Genomic DNA, 21,234 nt, shown 5'->3' with positions numbered 1-21,234 from the left:
AAACTTTAATTTTTTTTTTTTTTTTTTTCACAAAGTTGTCACTAAATGATATATTGCTCACACATGCTATGGGCATATGTGAAATGACACCCCAAAATAAATTCTGCTGCTTCTCCTGAGTATGGGGATACCACATATGTGGGACTTTTTGGGAGCCTAGCCACGTACGGGGCCCCGAAAACCAAGAACCGCCTTCAGGTTTTCTAAGGGCGTAAATATTTGACTTCACTCCTCACTACCTATTACAGTTTTGAAGGCCATAAAATGCCAAGATGGCACAAAACCCCCACAAATGACCCCATTTTAGAAAGTAGACACCCCAAGCTATTTGCTGAGAGGCATTTTGAGTCCATGGAATATTTTATATTTTGCCACAAGTTGCGGGAAAATTACAAACTTTAATTTTTTTTTATTTTTTTTTCACAAAGTTGTCACTAAATGATATATTGCTCACACATGCTATGGGCATATGTGAAATGACACCCCAAAATAAATTCTGCTGCTTCTCCTGAGTACGGGGATACCACATATGTGGGACTTTTTGGGAGCCTAGCCACGTACGGGGCCCCGAAAACCAAGAACCGCCTTCAGGTTTTCTAAGGGCGTAAATATTTGACTTCACTCCTCACTACCTATTACAGTTTTGAAGGCCATAAAATGCCAAGATGGCACAAAACCCCCACAAATGACCCCATTTTAGAAAGTAGACACCCCAAGCTATTTGCTGAGAGGCATTTTGAGTCCATGGAATATTTTATATTTTGCCACAAGTTGCGGGAAAATTACAAACTTTTTTTTTTTTTTTTTTTTCACAAAGTTGTCACTAAATGATATATTGCTCACGCATGCCATGGGCATATGTGAAATGACACCCCAAAATAAATTCTGCTGCTTCTCCTGAGTACGGGGATACCACATATGTGGGACTTTTTGGGAGCCTAGCCGCGTACGGGGCCCCGAAAACCAAGCACCGCCTTCAGGCTTTCTAAGGGCGTTACAGTTTTGAAAGCCATAAAATGCCAAGATGGCACAAACCCCCCCCAAATGACCCCATTTTGGAAAGTAGACACCCCTAAATTTAGGGGTACACTAGTGAGACTAGGTAATAAATGGCGGGTGCCCTGAAACTATAAAAAAAATAACTAACCAACCAGCGTCACCTGTAACAGTTATATGGTGATCACTGGTGAAAGGGTTAACTAGGGGGCAATCAGGGGGCTTTATGCGGTAGTATATGGGGGTCCCTGGCGCTATAAAAAGCTGCGGCGAACCTAAATACCTACCTGCCTAACTAGCGTCACCTGTGACACTAATACAGTGATCAGAAAAACGATCGCTTATTAGGCTGGGTTCACACTGGAGCGATGTGGGAACGCCACGAATGCGCGGCGGGTTCCCGCATCACATGCCTCCCGGCGGCAGTTCACACTGCCCTATGCGAACTGCTGGGAGTGTCAGTGAAATGTTAATGACACCCCCAGATCAGTTCGCATATCGCAGTGCGATCTGCAAACTCGGATCGCATGGTGTGAACACCCATGCGATCCGATTCTGCTGCGGACCAAAAAAAAGGGTCCCGTGCGAGTTTGCGGCGGGTGCGGCGGGTGCGACACGAATTCAGCCATACTATCTGTATGGCTGAACTCGAATCGCACAGAGATCGGATGTGATTTGCACTGCAGTGCGGTGCGAATCACATCCGTTCTCATAAACCGCTGCAATGTGAACCCAGCCTTAGTGACACTGGCGACGGGGGGTGATCACGGGGTTAAACCTTTATTGGGGGGGTTAGAGGGGTACCTTAGAACTAAAGGAGGCTAACCCTAACTGCCCTAACAGTTATTACAGTCACAAATGACACCCGCCGGGTGATCAGGGGGTTAAACCTTTATTAGGTAATAAATGGCGGGTGCCCTGAAACTATAAAAAATAACTAACCAACCAGCGTCACCTGTAACAGTTATATGGTGATCACTGGTGAAAGGGTTAACTAGGGGGCAATCATGGGGCTTTATGCGGTAGTATATGGGGGTCCCTGGCGCTATAAAAAGTTGCGGCGAACCTAAATACCTACCTGCCTAACTAGCGTCACCTGTGACACTAATACAGCGATCAGAAAAATGATCGCTTATTAGGCTGGGTTCACACTGGAGCGATGCGGGAACGCCACGAATCCGCGGCGGGTTCCTGCATCGCATGCCTCCCGGCGGCAGTTCACACTGCCCTATGCGAACTGCTGGGAGTGTCAGTGAAATAATGACACCCCCAGATCAGTTCGCATATCGCAGTGCGATCTGCAAACTCGGATCGCATGGTGTGAACACCCATGCGATCCGATTCTGCTGCGGACCAAAAAAAGGGTCCCGTGCGAGTTTGCGGCGGGTGCGGCGGGTGCGACACGAATTCAGCCATACTATCTGTATGGCTGAACTCGAATCGCACAGAGATCGGATGTGATTTGCACTGCAGTGCGGTGCGAATCACATCCGTTCTCAAACCGCTGCAATGTGAACCCAGCCTTAGTGACACTGGCGACGGGGGGTGATCACGGGGTTAAACCTTTATTGGGGGGTTAGGGGGGTACATTAGAACTAAAGGGGGCTAACCCTAACTGCCCTAACAGTTATTACAGTCACAAATGACACCAATGCAAAAAAAAAAAAAAAAAAAAAAAAGCAATTGGTGTCACTGTGACTGGGGGGGGCAGGGGTAATTGGGGGGGTGATCGGGGGGTAAAGGGGGGGTGTGAGTGTGCCTGGCATGTTCTACTGTATGTGTGGTGTGTTGGTGCAACTCACCGAACCTCTCTCCTCGGTGCCGGAACGAAAAATACCGACACGGAGGAGAGAATACATCACTTCCTCTCCTGTGTTTACATTACAGGAGAGGAAGTGATGTCACGGAGGATTTCCATTCGTCGAGAGCGATCGCGAGGGGGTGGCCATGAATGAATGGCCGCCCCCTCATCCCGGATCGCTCTCGAAGGAATGCCGACCGCCGCAGGCACCGGGGGGGGCCCGATCGGGCCCCCCACCCGCGGGCAGGCAGGGACTTATATATACGCCCATATGCCTGCCCGTGCCATTCTGCTGACGTATATCGTCTTGCGGCGGTCGGCAAGTGGTTAAAGTGGAAGTAAACTCCCCTATCATTTTCAGCCAAGGAAGCTGCCATCTTTGCCTCTGTTTAATCTTCAACTGCTATGGTGCTGCACATGTGATTCGTTATGACACCAGCCATTGGATGGTTTGATAGTTTGGCTGAGAGCACAGCCAATGTGCAGTTGGCATTCCCGGCATGCCTTTTTTTTAACTGTTTAAATCCATGGGTTTACTTCCACTTTAACTAAGTGGTTAGCACTCTTGCCTTTTATGCTCCATTTGTCTTTGCAAGGGGACTCTCCAAGTGATCCAGATCCTTCCTACAACCTACCACTCCTAACTTATCATAGGTAGATTTGTTGATGTTTAGGCAGGGGTTTACTTGGTTTATTTTTGTACTATAAAAAAACAAAAATGGATCCACGACTGAGATTCCTAAGACAAAACTAGCATTTGATGCAGTTAAATGAGAGAAGTGCAAATAAAACCTTTCAGTCACTGGTGCAAAACACTGACTCGAATGCCTACCGTGCATATATAGTGCATCCCACATTATAAGACTCTTCTGAGCATAAGTCCCCTAAAGGTACCATACATGGTTTAAATGTTATCTTATGCATGACACTTCACACAATGGACAAATGTCATCATAGGTCTATGCAAGATTGAAAGCAGTACTAAAGGCTAAAGGTTTTTTTTTTTTACCTTACTCAATTTTCTGCAGCAAGATAAAAAATGCCGCATTCCCTACAACCACTATCTCTAAACAACCTGCTTCAGTGTTGGTCCCTTCAGGAGCCATATAATCTGGATGCTGTTATTCAAATTCCTTTGAGGAGAGAGCTGTGTGTGTCTATGATGGGACCAGATGGAAGCACAGGTGCCTCTGTAGCACCATGCTTTCTACAGGAGGCCCCTAAAGGAGGTGAAGAGCCTACCGTGCTAGGGGGAACTGCAAGAAAAGGATGGAAGCAATGTTTCTGTGCAATATTTTTGCACAGAGTAGGTAAGTATACATTAGGCTTTAAAGAGAAGTATGGCTTCTTCTTCAAAAAAAATATACTTAGATAGGTGAATGCAGCACACTGTTGCTTGGCTCTCAGTCTTCAGTGAGCAGAGAGCCAGTGACTGTCATTGTGAGGCCGATATCCTCTGTTTGTGTAACACTGTTGGCTAGTCTGTTGCTTTTATACTATCTGATAATGCACGTTAGCTAAAACTAAAGCCTAGAAGTCTCTCTGACATTTCTCACCTGCTACTTTTTACAGATCATTGACCAAGAAAGTACTGAAGACAGCGTAACATTTCAGCCAAGGAATTGGTATGTTTAAAGAGGGTTACCAATAACTGCCCTGATTTTTCTTAAACCTGAAAACTCCAGGAAAACTGATCAATGTTATTGTGATTTAGGTACCCCTGACAGACTGTGATCTCCTTGATGTTGCCTTGGAATTTAGCCAAGAAGTTATTTCTGGAATTTGAACCAGCCTGAGTTAGGGCATGGAAGGAGCAACAGCTCACTGATAAGGTCATCACTCTCTTCTCTCTCTTTCTGTCAACAATCCCCCAGTATTTGACAGCACTGTGGAATGCAGTCATTGCCCCTTCCTTTTCCAAGCTTGTGACAAAAAATGTTACAAAATCCAATATCAAAACTAATACAGATATATATGCTGGCTGTATGTGGAAATACATTTAACTAGCTTTTACATAAGTGGGCTAAAATTTATATTTGGCATCTGCCTGGAGCTCAGTTTCAAATACATTTCAAATACATTTTGTCCTTTGTCCCATTAAACTCTAAAACGTGATATCTATCTATCTATGTATCTTTCTAATATATGTCTCTATAGATATATATCTATATCTACAGATATATATCTATAGATATATAGATATATATCTATAGATATAGATATATATCTACATATAATTCGATTTTACTGGTTACTGCAGCTATACATGACAATTGATTATTGCACTGTATTATTAAATACATTAGCTAGCCTTTCTGATGTTCCCTGGGAACAATGGAAAGCTTTTTACAGTCTTCCAAAGGATATTTAACAGAATAGTTTACATGGGCTGTGAACGTAAAGACACTGGTAAAGTAATTTGGGTGGCTGTTTGCCTGGGGACTAGCTCTAACTGGCATTTGTAACCTGATTTTTAATCCTTAGACTCAAATTAATTGAAAAGCCTACAATTTCTTATTTGTATTCTGCTGGCAAATTGTGTGGTTTGTTTAAATCCGTCAAGTCTAATTCTCCTGAGAGCACACAGCCCTGGCAAGTAATCAGATACTTATAATTTACCAGGCATTTCCATGAGAGATTTGGGCAGTGGAACGGATTGGAAATAGAAGAGCGATGTGATTACCGTTTAGCCCACAAAATAAGGAGCTAGCATCTTTTCTTATGAAGCTATTAGCTTTTATTGTTTGGTTTGTGTTATTTGTTTATCGTAATGAAAAATAGACCACAGCAGAAATATTAATGTAGCAAAGCTTGATGGGTTTCAAACAAACTAGGTTTGGTAAATTATTACTGATAATTTGTTTGGGTGGTTTTCACATGAATAGATTTCTAGAGGAGTCATAACGGTAAAATAATATGCAACTACTGGACCCCATGTTCAAAGTCAACCCTGTCTTCTTATTTGAAGGTGTACAACCACCACTAGCCATTATGAGTTATTTACTAAGCTTCATATTCAAAATTATAGACACTAATGCACACATATCAAAAGCTGGTACCTAGTATGGTGCACATTGTAACATTTTAGTAATATTCTTAAAGTGTATTGCAAGAAAAGTGTATTATGGCCATCTGGCTTAAGATGATTGAATAGGTGTTCCTGGATTTAGTAGTAAAAAGCAAAGGCATACAGTATTTTAAACAGAAATGAGATGCTTGGCATCTTGAGAATGTTGGCATCCTGGCATAAATTGGTTTCCTCTGGTACTTACACCAACTATTCATGGCAAAATCCCAAATGGTTTAATAATCTGGCAAGAGGCACTAGAATTGGAAGCCAAAAGGCAGGCCCCCCCTGTGGTTTCTGAGTACACAAGTGACTTGTAACGACCTTTAACTGTCATCACTTTGGACACTCTCCAGGTAATGATGTCTTTCCATACAGTTTCAATACAGAAGCCCTGCCTTCATTAAATGCTACATCAAATTTGTGACATCAGTGGACTCTATCTACAAATAAATAAAAAGTCTACCCTAAACTAATACTGTATTTCAGTGAGCTTCCAGGTTTGCACAGCTGCCTTTACCATTACCACGGGGTCCAACTCACCCTCTTGAAATCAAATTAATTTTATATTATGGTGAAACAAGAATATAACAACACCAAGCCAAGGTGCGTGGAATCACCTAACATTCAAAGACGGGGTGAACAGCAATAAGGACATAACTAGAGCCATAGCAGCATCCTTTGCAACCTTTGCAGCATCTACTATTAAAAAAAAAAAGAAAGAAACTGGCTTTGAAAAGTAAGGACTATTTTTCATACATCATTTCATCTACCCAGATACACTTAGTTCTGGCCAGTCACTATGGAGATCGAGAAAGGAAAATCAGTTCTTGACACAGACAGCAGAGGGAGCCATGCTGATAAGAATGTCGAGTCTGTGGCATTTCCATGATGACTGCCATCAGTTTAAGCTGGTCACAAATGTTTAGGGCTATTCTTAGTTGCCCATAAATATTTATAAGGGCTAATATTAAGATTAAAGTAAAGTGCCAGGAGCCATAGAGAAAGGTCACTAATGTGCAAGTTGAGGGTGTCCTTTCAATATTTGTCTAAGGGGCCCCCTGGTGTATAGGTATGCCCCAGGGCAGGAACTATGATATTGAAACTGGCACACCCAAAAGATCCAATAAACCAGCTTTAGTTAGTACGAGTTGACTGCTTCCATATTTAACTCAATTCACTTTTGGGTGAATCCACCATTTAAAGGTTTTAGCATTTTACAATGTGATCTATTTGTCTGCTATAGCTGCTTGAAGTACTCAGAGTTACATTAGGGCCTTCTTTATCAACCTTTGGCCTTCAAGTACCTTGGGAAAACACCAATTGGCCATTACTCATTAATCACATAAATGATAAATGTAGATAAATGTGATATTCAAAAGGGTTTCACAGAGTCAATAATGAAGACCAATTTTTACAAACCTGAGTCTTCCAAATGTATATTACATTTTTGGGAAAGCAGAGGACTCAATTCCTATAGCATTGTGCTACAAATGTAATTAGACTGCCTCACTGACTTGATCTTATTTCTACAATTAATTTGTGAAACCCTGCCTTTCCACATCACTCTGAAAACGTTTAAATGCTGTGATGGTTGCACACTAGCACCTAATGGTTGTTAAAGACACTCCGGCATTAATGTGTAGGAGCTGTAATATGACATCTTACAAGAAGTTGAAGCACAGAAGTGCTACTATCTACCACAGATTCCACTTAGTCAGGAAGTACTGACCTATCCTGAGGCCACATATCATCTTTAGCCTTTGCAGCTTTCTATTCGCTAAAAATGGTGCAGAAATAAAAACATTACATTCCTGCATTGTTTTCTCATAGTAAATTATATGGCCACCTAAGATCACACCTATAAAAGTTTGCTAAACATCCTACTCCAAAGCCTTTAGAATCAATAAGTGTCAGCCCTCCTTAGCATCTATAACAGGTTCCACTAAAGATTTTGGAGTACATTCAGGAAATACAAGTAGGGCTGAAGTCGGAGCTCTGTGCAAGCCATTCACGTTCTTTCACACCAAACCATGTGTTTTTTTTTATGGAGCTGGACTTGTTCATGGGGGCACAGTCTTGCTGGAAAAGAAAAGGGCCTTCTCCAAACTTTTGCCAGAAGGTTGGCAGTACACAATTGTCTTTAATGTTTTTTGTACTGTCATACTATTACCCTTACCCAATATATTACCTTTCACTAGAAACATCTGAACTTAATAGTATAGAGGAGAGTCCACATATGTAGCCAATATAGTATAATACAGAGCCAAAGATTGGCACAGAGGTGCAAAGTCATTATACCATCTCTTGGTTGGTAACTGGTCTCCAGCAGGATTCTAGGTGTGGCTAGGTTTCTGCTGAAGACAAGATACCTTATGAAAAAAGTCTCTGCTTAGCAGTTCAAATGCATTTCTCAACTACAGTCCTACATAAATCTCTATATGTAATCTATGATTTGCCTGCAGGACTTTGGTTACTTTCCAGGATTTTAAAAGTATGCATCTTGTAGTGCAGCTTTTTGAATTAGCTGCACCTAAAAATTAATTTAGTAGGAAAAAATAGGAAGTAGTGTAAAAGAAATATTTTTTACATATGCTTTAACTGTCTGTAAATAATGCTGCCCATTATTTTGTGCATATTATCTTGAACAATTCATGAACATGATCTAAGCCTTTTGGGCAATTTTGGGAAGTCATTGGAATTCATACTCAGACCTAAAATAGTTTATCCGATAAATAAAAGTGTATTTCATTGGGGTCTCCTTGAAGATATGTAATTGAAAACAATGTCACGGTTTTCATTATGAACGGCATCGCTGGCATAGATGAAACAGGATGAGAGCGGTGATATCATGAATTAAAAATAGTAGATTATAATTTCCTCTCCAGCTGAGAACACATCCTGTATATTAGACCTTGATCCTGATGCTTGATTAAAGGTTATTCTTTCCTTCTGTATTTTATTTTGTATTAATTGTTATGGATTTTTACCACAACCCTGACATAATGAATATAAAGATAATGAACATAAAAAAGGAAGAAAATCTTATAAACAAACATTTAAACCTGATTTCCAGGATGGTCAGCAAGACAGCTAACCAGATCTCTTGTGTTGACTAGGTACGTTATTTATTTTTAAGGAGAAATTAGTCTATTGTTGATTTTGTTATTTAGTTAGATAACTATATATACTGTATATCTATGTACACGAAACAGAAATACTCTAGTCCCAATTAACTGAATAAAGAAGGTGCTGAAAAAAGACTAGGAGGAATATTATTTGACTAATGGACAATTGGCAGCTTGAGGTTTGCCCATGCTTCTTCATACAATTTACACACAAAGAAAGACTTGAAAGTCCTTTTTATAAGAAAAATTGAATTACTGTTAATATATAAAAGAGATGTTTACCTTTCCGAGTAATCATTTATTATAAAACAATAAAAACTGTATTGGCTTTACTCTCTTTGTTTATAGCATCCTTGAAGTAAAATTGTCCTAAAGCGAACAAAGAAGTAAATATATAGTATAGAGAGACCTGCCACATTCAGCTATCTTATGTTCAGATCAACACAATAAAAAGACAGTATATATAGATGTTTTGCTAAAATGCTAAACCCAAATGCATTCAATGCTATAGTAGTATGCTAATTAAACAATGTCTACATTTCCCTTATTTGAAAGACAGTCTTTTTTTAACACAAAAACAAATCAGAGAAAAGCCTTTAATATATTTTAATTCCCTTGCCATTTAATTGACAGTACCTTTGTCTGCACCATGCCTGGTCGCTGGTCTCTCAAGTGCTCCAGAGTCGCAGCAATATCAATCTCTTTAGCACCTGCAACAAACCACAAATTGGGCTGAGTTCAGAGAACACGATTATTCAGGCTGCATCTGTCAATCTCTTCCTAGCTGGTTCCCCTTGGACAGCAGACCAATTGAAAAATATTAATTCATGCCTCAGTGGACGTGGCAGACAGATGCAATTGTGATGTTCATACAGAATAAGAGGAGTGTAGCTTTGATTATCATCAACGTGCAAAAAGAAAGAGGAGGCCTCGCAAGAGAGGGTTGCCTTTTGTGTACTACAGCGGTACAGTCTCTAACATAAAGACCATTCCTGTCTGCTAAAATGAAGATACAGCTGCTGTGAAGGTGTGGAGTTTAAAAGTAAACTGATACTGTGATAATCACAAGAACCAAAAGGTTCAATGAGAAACCTTGATCAATATGGTTTAGTGGAAAATGTCAACAGTATTTTAAAATAGTACAGGGGTATGAGGTCCCAGCCGGCTCATGCAAGAGAACATGCGAAGGACTGGATTTTTTTCTTGTGACAAGCTATTGCTTACATTCTTGTGTATTGAAGAATTTAAAATGTCACTTTGCAAATATATGAAGTGTTAATTGTTGTATTTGCCATGCATAAACACATTGGATTTTTGCCAAAAGAAGGAATTTCAATAATGCATAGCATCTTGCAACATTTGTTCTGCACACAAACCCCATTAGTTACACCTGATGGAAAAAGGTTTTGCAGCAAATGAGAATTTTCCTCATTTTCTGAGAGGACTCAAGATAGAATTACTGCTTTGCTGTATTTTATTACAAACTGGAACAACTAGAACAACTTCTGGTATCTTCAATATTTATATTGGATGCTTTGCAATTACTAGTTATATAATATTAGATGTATCAATGGTGAGCTACATACAAACTGGGAAAAAAGGCAATTAGAACGAAAGGGGAGTTATGTCCTTTAGCAAACACTCACAGTTCTAGTTTAATTGTTCCTTTATAAAAAAAAAAGGTGAAACTTGCTTTTCTTACAGTTTTAACCACTTCAATACTGGGCCTATTCTGGCACTTCTCTCCTTCATGTAAAAATCATAATTTTTTTGGTAGAAAATTACTCAGAACCCCCAAACATTATATATGTTTTTTTTAGCAGACACCCTAGGAAATAAAATGGCAGTCATTGCAACTTTTTATCTCACACGGTATTTGCGCAATCATTTTTCAAACACCTTTTTTCGGTTTCATGAATTAAAAAATAACAAAACAATAAAGTTAGCCCAATTTTTTTGTATAATGTGAAAGATGATGTTACGCCGAGTAAATAGATAGCTAGCATGTCACGCTTTAAAATTGCGCACAATCATGGAATGGCGCCAAACTTCAGTACTTAAAAATCTCCATAGGCAATGCTTCAATTTTTTTTACAGGTTATCAGTTTAAAGTTACAGAGGAGGTCTAGTGCTATAATTGTTGCACACGGCGATACCTCACATGTGCGGTGTTTACATATGTGGGTAGACTTACGTGTGCATTCGCTTCTGAGCGCGAGCTACCGGGGACAAGGGCATTTTAAATGTATATATATATATATATATATATATATATATATATATATATATATATATATATATTTTTTTTTTTTTACTTTTATTCCTATTACAAGGAATGTAAACATCCCTTATAATAGGAATGTATTGTGACATGTCCTCTTTATGGAGAGTGCGGGGTCAATAAGAACCCCCATCTCTCCTCCAGGCTGGAAAGCATGAGATCGCAGCTTCGTCTATTTCCGGGTACACGGGTGTGACGTCATAACATTGCACCCAGGCCTCCGATGGTTATAGAGATGACTGCTGACCATCTGGTCACCGGAAATCTCTATCGTCCTCATCTGGCGCCGGACGATTCTTTCTCCGGGCCCCCGATGGCATGGGAGAGCCAGGAAAAGCACCGGATGGTAGCGGGAGTGGGGGACGTCCCCTCCCATCGCCTATAAGAACGATCAAGTGGTGGAACTGGAAAGAATGATATCTGAATGATGCCTCTAGCTGCAGCAGTTAAAAATTAGCTCCAGAATATTCTGAAAAAACAAAAGTTTTTTTCCATTCTCAGAGAGCTTATATTAATTATATATTTACCCATTTATTTATTTATTTTTAGAAAGAAAGAGAGAGAGATATCAAAGGGGCGAGTAATGCATAACTAAGGCCTCATGCACACTGGACATTTTTACAGCTGCTGTTTTTGGCTTCATGCGTTTTTTTTCTGCAGCCAGTAAACTCCCTAGCATGTTATCCTAGGCGTACATGCACACATATGCTTTTACCAGCAGCTTTTTGGCAGGGGCGTTTTCTGGCTGGAAAAAAAACAGAACTAGTGGGTTTGAGGAGGAGTTTTTCAGCTGTAAAACTCGAAAAAGCTGAAAAACACAGAAAAACGCATCTATTTGGCATTTATAAATGTTTTTGAGCCATAAGCTTTTGTGGGAGTATAGTTTTGCTAAACAACGCAAAGTGCCAGTAGCTTTAGCTATAGAATCCCCATGACTAAGCTCCGGTGGTGGAGTGAAACAAGTTGGGGCATGACCTGGTCGGAGTCCAGGCTGAGGTTGCCACTCTACTCATCCCTGCAGGACACCATAGATGTGCAGCATTTAGGGGTCACCCTTCTTCCCTTTAGCTGTAGAATGCTGCTGTAAAAATGGCAATTTAAACCTACTGGCCTTTTTATAAAGTCCAGTGTGTATGAGGCCTTAGGTTGCTTCGTCAATCCCCGCTGAGCAGGAAGATGACCTGTCAGAGCGCCGCTCTCCCCTATAGGGGATCGGATGAGCATGGACCACAGAGTCCGTCGTCACCCGATCCAATCCTCAGATGGATGGAAAAGTAGGTTTTTCCTCCCTCACACTTTTTCGGATCGGAGCAGGTCGCATGTCAGCGGACATGTCCCCGCTGACATCCGACGCTCCATAGAGATCTATGAAGAGCCCTTTCAGGTCCACCTAAAAAACTGACAGGCGGAACTGAACGGATCGTTCCTTTGAAAGAGGCCTTAAAGTAAATCAAGCAATAAACACAATATATATATTTTTAATCCTTTTGCATCAACAACTTTCTTGGTCTAAACCTACTAATGAGCAATCCAAATAAACGTTCTTTAGGATTCATGCACACTTCAGCTTGCAGAGGCAACTCTATGTTAGCCTATGTGTCCATGCACATTAGGGCGTCTAGAGGCTTATTTTGAGAGGAGTGTTTAGCGGCAGAAAAAAATCCCCATCACCCTTTTGAAAGAAGTTTTCAGACAGAAAAAACACTTAACGCTCATTAATGCACAAAAACGCGCATAGACGCTGCATTTAGGAGCGCTCACGTTTTCAACTGAACATTGAAAGGGGGGAATATTTTGGATTAAAAAAAAACACTTGTAAAAGCAAATGCCCATAAACGCTCAAACTCTCGTGCAATAGGAGCCACCATGAGCATTTTCCTGTCACTTTTTCTGCTAGAGGTTCTGGCATTTTTTTCTGCCCCTAGTGTGCATGGACACTATGGGATTGATTTACTAAAGGCAAATAGATTGTGCACTTTGCAGTTCCTCCAAAGCTTAGTATATGGGGTAAAACATGGGTGCTCAACCTGTGGCCCTCCAGTCCCATCATGCCTCAGCCTTTGGGAGTCATGTTTGTAACTGTCAGCCTTGCAATACCTCATGGGACTTATAGTTCTGCAACAGCTGGAGGGGTACAGGTTGGGGTTGGGCAAAGAATACCCAATCAAGTGCAAGGAAATAAAAAAAAACTGCATTTTTGCTTGCATAACTGCACTTGCACAGAGCAACTGTGCTTTTTTTCGTAAATTAACCCCAAAATGTACAAGTACAATGTGGGTACTTCAAATTTACATTTTAGATACTTTGATCTTTGCTTTTGAATCAGAACTTTACTAATTAGTTCACCTTAACTGTAAAGGATCAATTTATTGATGGACAGCTAACACTCACAGATATAACTAATTAAATCCCTAAGATAATGTCACAGGAAAGTGAAACAACATTGAGAGGGTTATAGAAAAATGGCATTGTGCCATACACATCACTGCAGTAGATCCCTGTCATGTTGCTAGGCAGAACAGGGAAATGCCTTGCTTGCCTTGCATCTCAGCGTTCTGCCTCTCCTCTTCGCACTCGTGGGATACGGCCTTTTGCCTGCCCGTGCCATTCTGCTGATGTAAATCGGTGTGCGGCGGTCGGCCAGTGGTTAACCAACCATTCGCTGGAGGTGAATGAACTACTTTAATTTAAAATACACACACCAAGAACATTCCCCTGCAGTGACTGTTTGGTCAATGCCACATTAAAGTGATACCAAAGTCTTATATTTTTTTTGTTTAGAAATAACAAACATGTTATAGTTACCTGCTCTGTGTAATGGTTTTGCACAGAGCAGCCCAGATCCTCCTTTTCTCGTATACCTCGCTGGCGCTCCGGACCCCTCCCTCCTGTCCAGTGCCTCTACAGCAAGCAGCTTGCAATGGGGGCACCAGAGCTGAGCCACTGCTCTCTGTGTCCATTTGCACATGAACCCGTGGCTCGGTCCCACCCCCTCTCTCTCCTCATTGGCTCACTGACTTTGATTGACACTGTGTGTCTCAGCAAATCAGGAGGCAGAATCCACGACAGCCGAGTCTCTCATGTAACATCGCTGGATCAAGATGGGGCTCAGGTAAATTTTAGGGGAGCTGAGGGGGTTACTACACACAGGTTTTTTTTTATCTTAATGCATAGAACTTCTGTCTTTAGAAGCACTTTAACTGCTTTATAAATATACTATTTTCACTGAAGAATTATAGTAAAATACTATGTAGGTCGCATAACTAAATTCAAATAAACCAAAGCCATTACAAATGAACTGTTCAAGGAAGGGCACATTTTTCTAGGTAATAAATAAATAGAATTGCCTGAAAAGCAGTAATTACAAAAGAAACAATGATGTGTTATTCAAATCCTGGAAGCATTTCTTAGTTTACTATATTATTTAAGATCGCAAATATGGGAAAAGGGAAAATATGACTGTCATTATTTATTCCATTAAAAGTGGGACTACTTTCAAATGCACTATTCACAGGACTTAACTTTTACAGCTTGGCATTTGCAAGTTATTGAGAAAAAGGATCGCTTTAAAACATACAGTAGCACAACAAAAACTGACTGATGCACAAAAGACAAGGTCATTTTAAAGCTTTTCTTCTTTCCCACTGCACAAAGCTGTTTTTTGCTCGTACTTTGATTTTAAAACATATTATTGTCTACTTTCCAATATATTAAGCATTGGAACAAGAACACAAATCATTGCATTTTTTCCCCCTTAAAACTCCTTTTTAAATGCTGAAGGCCTTAATCCTTAAAGGGCTTTTTTTTTTTCTTAAAGAAATGCTCATAGATGCAAGTCCTGCAGCTGGGCCCAGATTGAAAATGCACTTACATTTTTATGTGTACAACTGAAGGACTCTGAAGTTCAAGCTCACACTCAATATAAAAGCTTTGGAAATGGAATTCTTTGGTACTTGTACAATTCATTCTTTAAGAAAGGGAAATGGAAAGAAAGATTTCATGTCCAAGGCTTCAAGGCCTTTGATCATTTTGATGAACACTAGATTCTGAACCTGGGCCTCAAACTTCTCAGGCCAGACAAAGGAGACCTAGGCCTCACAGACCGGGCCTAGATTCCTGTCAGAACAAAACCTTTGGCTGCCTCACAGTGTGACAGCCTGGGAAAGGCCCACCTCAGCAGGGTTGAAATGCCCGTGTTGCCCTTTGATCTTTCAGTTAAACTACAGCCTAAGCACCAGGTCAGAGGATTTCAAATTACATAGCCCATTGGCAGAAGGGAGCAGGTCAAACACAAAATGGTGGGCACAAACCTAAGAAAGCCCTGTGACTCCATTCTTCGGCCAGTTTCACATGACTTGTCTTCTATTGTGTAAGACTAAGCACACACTTAAAATGGAATTTGACATTACATGCTAGAATGGAGTCAATAAATGACATTCTTTAGTGTTCATGCAACAAAGTCAACCAAAGTGCCTGAAAGACCAAGACAGAAAAAAATCTTTCTCATTTATTTATTTTTTGAGGATATAAATAGCATGTATTGTAATTCTTGATTTTTTGCCACAATGTATTACAAAGGAACTGAAACAAATTTGACTAATGTTTAAAAGATGATGTTAAACCCAATGTTACATTCTATCATGACTATATAAATAGAGGCTAAAATATGAATGAAAAAATATATAACTTAGCAATTCATTTATAGTTCCTATCCTCTTTTATTTCTCTTAATATTTGCCTCTTGTATATATATATATATATATATATATATATATATATATATATATATATATATATATATATATATATGTGTGTATGTGTGTATATATATATATATATATATATATATATATATATATATATATATATATACATATACATATACATGTACACACACACATACATACACATGTAAAATGAATACATTATTAAAAATCAGCAAAACATTTGTTACAGTATAGGGTTGTTACTGGCAAAGTGAATTATTTCTTAGAACTTCCTCATAAAGACCTCTCAAAAAGAGCTACCACATTTATTCTGAGAGGGCTTGATTTGCTAAGTCAAACAATGGGTTCTGAGTTTCCTGATGGGTTTGCCATAATGTGGAACAAAAGGGCAATCCAGTTGCAAAAGAATGCGAAAGATGAGAGCCGAAGACACAAACTACAGGGGAAAACCTTAAAGATTGTATTTGCAAAGCCAGAGGGTGATTCAACTCACTGGTGCTCCTCAACCTTAAGCTAAAAATCAGGCAGATATAAAGTTATAGAAAACATTTTCAAAATGGAAGGACATTTAAAAAAATGGACTCCTAAAGAAAAGAACACCTTTCTTGTTCTAACTATAAAAACCTAAAGGAAGCTTTGCTTTTTTTTTTCATAGAGTAGGTAAGAAAGAAATCAGGGTCAGCACTACTGGTCCTCTGTAGTATAGTAAAACTGTCACTTTTATTGATATAGCTGGAAAGCAAAAATTCACATGATAATGTATTTCGGTTCTGTATTGAGAAAGGACTAAGCTGCCTGAAAAATGTAGACACACAATTTTTTGCTGTTAGGCTGGATCAATAAACGTGCCCTTACTATACCAGTGAGGTTTGTTTAATGGAAATTAAAGGACCAGACCACACAAAAGTGATATTTTAGTTATAGGTGGAGCATGGCAGGCTGCATCAGCCTGTGGTATTTTTTATGTCTTGGAGTTACCCAATGTCAAATCTTCCTAATGTAATTTCCAATTCTGTTTCTGCCCAACTGGAAAGTTTGAGCATTCCTGTCCACCTTTACTTGTTGTAGTTCCTCCTATTGCATTCTCCATAAAATAAAAGAATACAAAATCCAACAGGGAGAGGGGGGAACTGTTCTAAAGTATATAGCAGGAGGGTAGTAGCCAGGAAATCAAGTGCAGATATCCCACCGGTGGATTTCTCAAGAAACTGTCAGGAGCATTTACCAAAAATGGGAATACTTGTTTTGGCTGAGCTGGCCTTTTAATGCACATAATGGGGCTGATTTACTGAAGGAATAGAGGTTGTTCACTTTGCAGAATCATGATTCACTTAGGCTGACCATACACTACTAGATCTTCAAATTTTCATACAAACGTTCATATGAAAATTCTTGTGCATTTGATGAATGTCATTTGAAAGTACAGTGGAACCTTGGTTTACGAGTAATGCGGTTAACGAGCGCTTTGAAAGACGAGCAACTTTTTTTTTAAATTCTGCATCGGTTTGCGAGTGTTGTCTCACAAAACGAGCAGAATTCAATGGGGTGTGCAGTACCCCATTTGGCCAGAGGTGCGGGGGCGCCAGGGACACTAGGAATGGTTTGGAGCCGTTCAGAAATACTCTGAACTACTCGTAAGCACTCGCAAATACTCAGTTCCCAAGTGTTTCTGAGCCTTTCCAAGTTCAGCAAAGCTGTCCCGGGTATTTCTAAGAGCTCTCCAACGCCCCCCCCCCCACCTCTGGCCACATGCGGTATTGCATGTAATAGATGTCAATGGGAAACAAATTATCTTAATTTCCATTGACTTCTATGGGGAAACTCGCTTTGATATGCAAGTGCTTTGGATTACAAGCATTCTCCTGGAACAGATTATGTTTGTAATCCAAGGTTCCATTGTAGTTTAAAATTATGTTTGCTTTTAACATTCCATTTTGGAACTAATTGAGTAGAAATCGCATTCACTGTTAGAGATCTGTTTGTTTGAGAAAAATTTTCCATCCTGTTCCTTCAAATTTTCTCACCACTGTGGTTGAAAATGAACATCGATTTGACCCCACTTATGATTAGGAAATTGAATGAATTTTCTTAAAATTAACATTTTAAATCAAATTCTACTAGTGTATGGCCAGCTTTAGCTTAGCTAATAAAGGGAAGCTATGTCTCATTTGAATATCAAATCGTGTGCAAGGAGAAACGAAAAAGATTACTTTATTGATTTAGGAAAGTGAACAATTTAGAACTGATTTTCTAAAGGATGAGATACTGTTCATTTAAAATGAAATAAGGTAAAGCTACCCAATTATGTGCAAAGGACTAATACAAAATGATTTAGTTCTTGAACAAGGTTGTTTAGATAATTGAAGTTAAAACATCTTTACTCTTATTTACTACTTTCAGTAAACTATAGTCCTTGGTAAATCATAGTCCTTTAGTTATTTTTAATTCTTTAATAAATTAAACCTTTGTATCTGCCACTGTTGAGCAGGTAACAAGCCACACATTATACAGTTTTCTTTCCTTCAACCACACATCTTTGCCTTATTTATTAAGTTCAGTGAACTGTCTATAGTCCTTGGTAAATGATAGTCCTTTAGTTAATTTACATTCTGTGATTAAACCTTTGTCTCTGCCACTGTTGAGCCGATAGCCTAAAGCAAGCCATAAATTATACAGTTTTGTTTACCTTCAACCTTTGGTAAGAAAATTACTTCAGTCCCTCCCACTGCGCTATTGCATTCTGACAGCGGAAGGTTTCCCAGCCGTCAGAATACAATGATAACTGCTGGCAACTATAGCCGTTGGCAGTGATCGCACAGGAAAAAATCCAACAGGCTGATATTACTGTGGTCGATCGATGGACCTGCTGAACTGGCTGAATTTCGATCTATCTATGGCCGGTCTAAGTGACTGCACTGAAGTACAGATAACCAGGGAGGTTCTACAAATGTGCATATATTACATAGAAAAAATAAGATCTATGTTTAGGTTAAAACAGACGCTACTTCTACTGACTGCCTTCCAGTTTTTATTCAATGACTAAGCATCCAGTGAGCTGTTCACCCTGGTGTAAAGGACTGAAAATAGAATGGAAAACAAAGTGAAAGAAGCCTTCTTTGTTGCACTCTGAGGCCAGCAGATCTGCACACCTCCCTGTTGCCGTTGTATTCGTATACACATTTGACACATAAAGAAATGGCTCTTTTAAAGCTCACCTTTAGCCATCTTATTGAGAACCATGTCAATCAGGATATAGGTCCCACTTCTCCCTGCGCCGTCACTGTGAATAATAGAGAATTGTGTTAGTGTTCCCCATGAAAAAAAAAAAAATCACAAGAGTCAAAAGAGGGCTTTTCTCTTCTATTAGTTTTATTGTTAATGTCATAAGGGAACAGTTAAACAGAAGGAGGTAAAAAAGAAGAGGTTGGAACTAAAAGCAGAAAAACACAAAATGCCACAAAGCTTTAATCAACGCAAGCTGTTCAGCGGGGATTAACTATTGTTCAATATAGTTAGTTTTTGCAACAAAGAGAAAAAAAAACATAAAAAAGGTACTTAACCCAAAGAAACTGCTTACAATGTGGGCAACAAACAAACAAACTAAAATAAAAGCACAAAAAATTATTTTTTAAAGCTATAAAGGCGACAACAAAACATCTTCTATATGAATTAATTATTTTCTCTTGTAAACAGAACTGTGTTCAGCCTAAGTGCACTTGGGGCTCATATAAATCTACTGCATGAAAGTTTTGGATTTAATGGATTTAAAGTTTAAGGATTTAATCTTGTTTGAGTTTGGATTAAAATATGAAACAGGCAAAGCTTATGGTAAGCATAGAGATTACAACCACAACCAAAATGTTATAGGGTTACCACAGCAACAAAAAAAATAAAAAAAAATGATTAAAGTAACTTGATAAGCTAATTTAAAACATAACTCCTCAAAACACTAAAATAAAAGTAAAATTAAAAAAAAATATTATTCTATTATTATTGTTATTTTTTTTTAAGCCCCGTACACACTATCAGATTTTCTGCTGATTTTTCCTTCAGATTTACCAAACCATATAATATGAGGTCAAACCATAGGAGTTTCAATGTGTATGCAGTCAAGTAGGCCATTGCACTACATGGTTTTGGTAAATCTGAAGACAAAAATCAGCAGAAAATCTGATAATGTGTATGGGGCTTTACTTTTATGATCTGCACATACCTAGGTAGGAAGATGACACTGCGATTGTTGCTTTGCATCTTACAACGAATAACAGTTGGTCTGTCTGAGTTGCACTATATTTTGCACTTCAAAATAGACATTGATACTATGATTCTCTCAAATAAATGATAAACTAATCATTAAATAGAGCCCAAAAAATGTAATTCTATTTTTTTTTGTAATACAAATATTATAAGGTGTTCAGCCTCAAGTAGTTAAACTATTGGTACTGCTGATAATATTCAGGTATTCAATAACACATGTTCCCATTGAGGGGAAGGATGGGCCACTTAGGAAGCAATACTTACCTGCAATGAACTATTACAGGACAGGAGCGCCCCTTGTAACACTTGTTAACTTTCCTACAATGAAGAAGATAATGAACTCATCAGTATTGTAATATTAACACAATGCAACCTTTACAAAGTGCAATCCATCAAGAGGGAAGAAAATTACTATGTTTTAAATTTGAAGGCATTTTAGAAGTGCCAGGGCTTTAGATAGGACATGGGCATCAGTCATAAGCAGCCAAAGAATAAACACTATTAGGGATATGATTGTATTATTAAAGAATACTAAAAATGTTTTATTGCAAATGATAAAAAACTAAATAAGTTGAAAAATCATTAAAACACGTTCTTCCATAAATAATCATCTGGAATCCCCTTTGTGTGAATTTTTTTCCCCCCCATAAAAAACAAAATTACTTTTTATACACCTACTAAGAGACATGCTTATAAAAGATTCACTCGTGTACCTGATACATTGATTGGATAAAATTTGTTGTATTTCTAGTGCACATTTACCACTCATACACAGACCCATTCTCCAAGTGAAAAATCATTCTTTAATAAGAAAAAGTGGTATCAGTATAAAATATAGCTTTTACAGGGAACTATGACCTCATATTGAGCGTAGCATGCAGCTTAAAGCCGGCAATTCTGTTTCAGTGCTCCACAGAAAGTCAAAGGACTCTTGTCAGTGTGGCAAAATGTGTCAGAGGGTGTGGTTACTTGGCAAA

General features: G+C 39.0%; 1 protein-coding gene across 1 annotated transcript in view; it reads right to left on the bottom strand.

Moving 5' to 3' along the window:
- PTPRN2 (protein tyrosine phosphatase receptor type N2) overlaps positions 1 to 21,234 on the bottom strand; it is a 1,275,947-nt gene that overhangs the window by 2,841 nt on the left and 1,251,872 nt on the right. The window contains exons 20-22 of the mRNA XM_077491142.1: positions 20,522 to 20,575; positions 19,216 to 19,280; positions 9,629 to 9,702 (exon numbers count right to left, since the gene is read on the bottom strand). Coding sequence (XP_077347268.1) covers positions 9,629 to 9,702; positions 19,216 to 19,280; positions 20,522 to 20,575 — 193 coding nt within the window. The remainder of the gene's footprint in view (positions 1 to 9,628; positions 9,703 to 19,215; positions 19,281 to 20,521; positions 20,576 to 21,234) is intronic.

This window comes from Lithobates pipiens, unplaced genomic scaffold (genome assembly GCF_037356315.1).
Source record: "Lithobates pipiens isolate NorthernLeopardFrog02 unplaced genomic scaffold, aLitPip1_a1.2 Scaffold_19, whole genome shotgun sequence".
NCBI classification, from domain to species: Eukaryota; Metazoa; Chordata; class Amphibia; order Anura; family Ranidae; genus Lithobates; species Lithobates pipiens.
The sequence above is the reverse complement of the archived record's forward strand: the minus strand, read 5'-3'. Positions and strand labels throughout refer to the sequence as shown.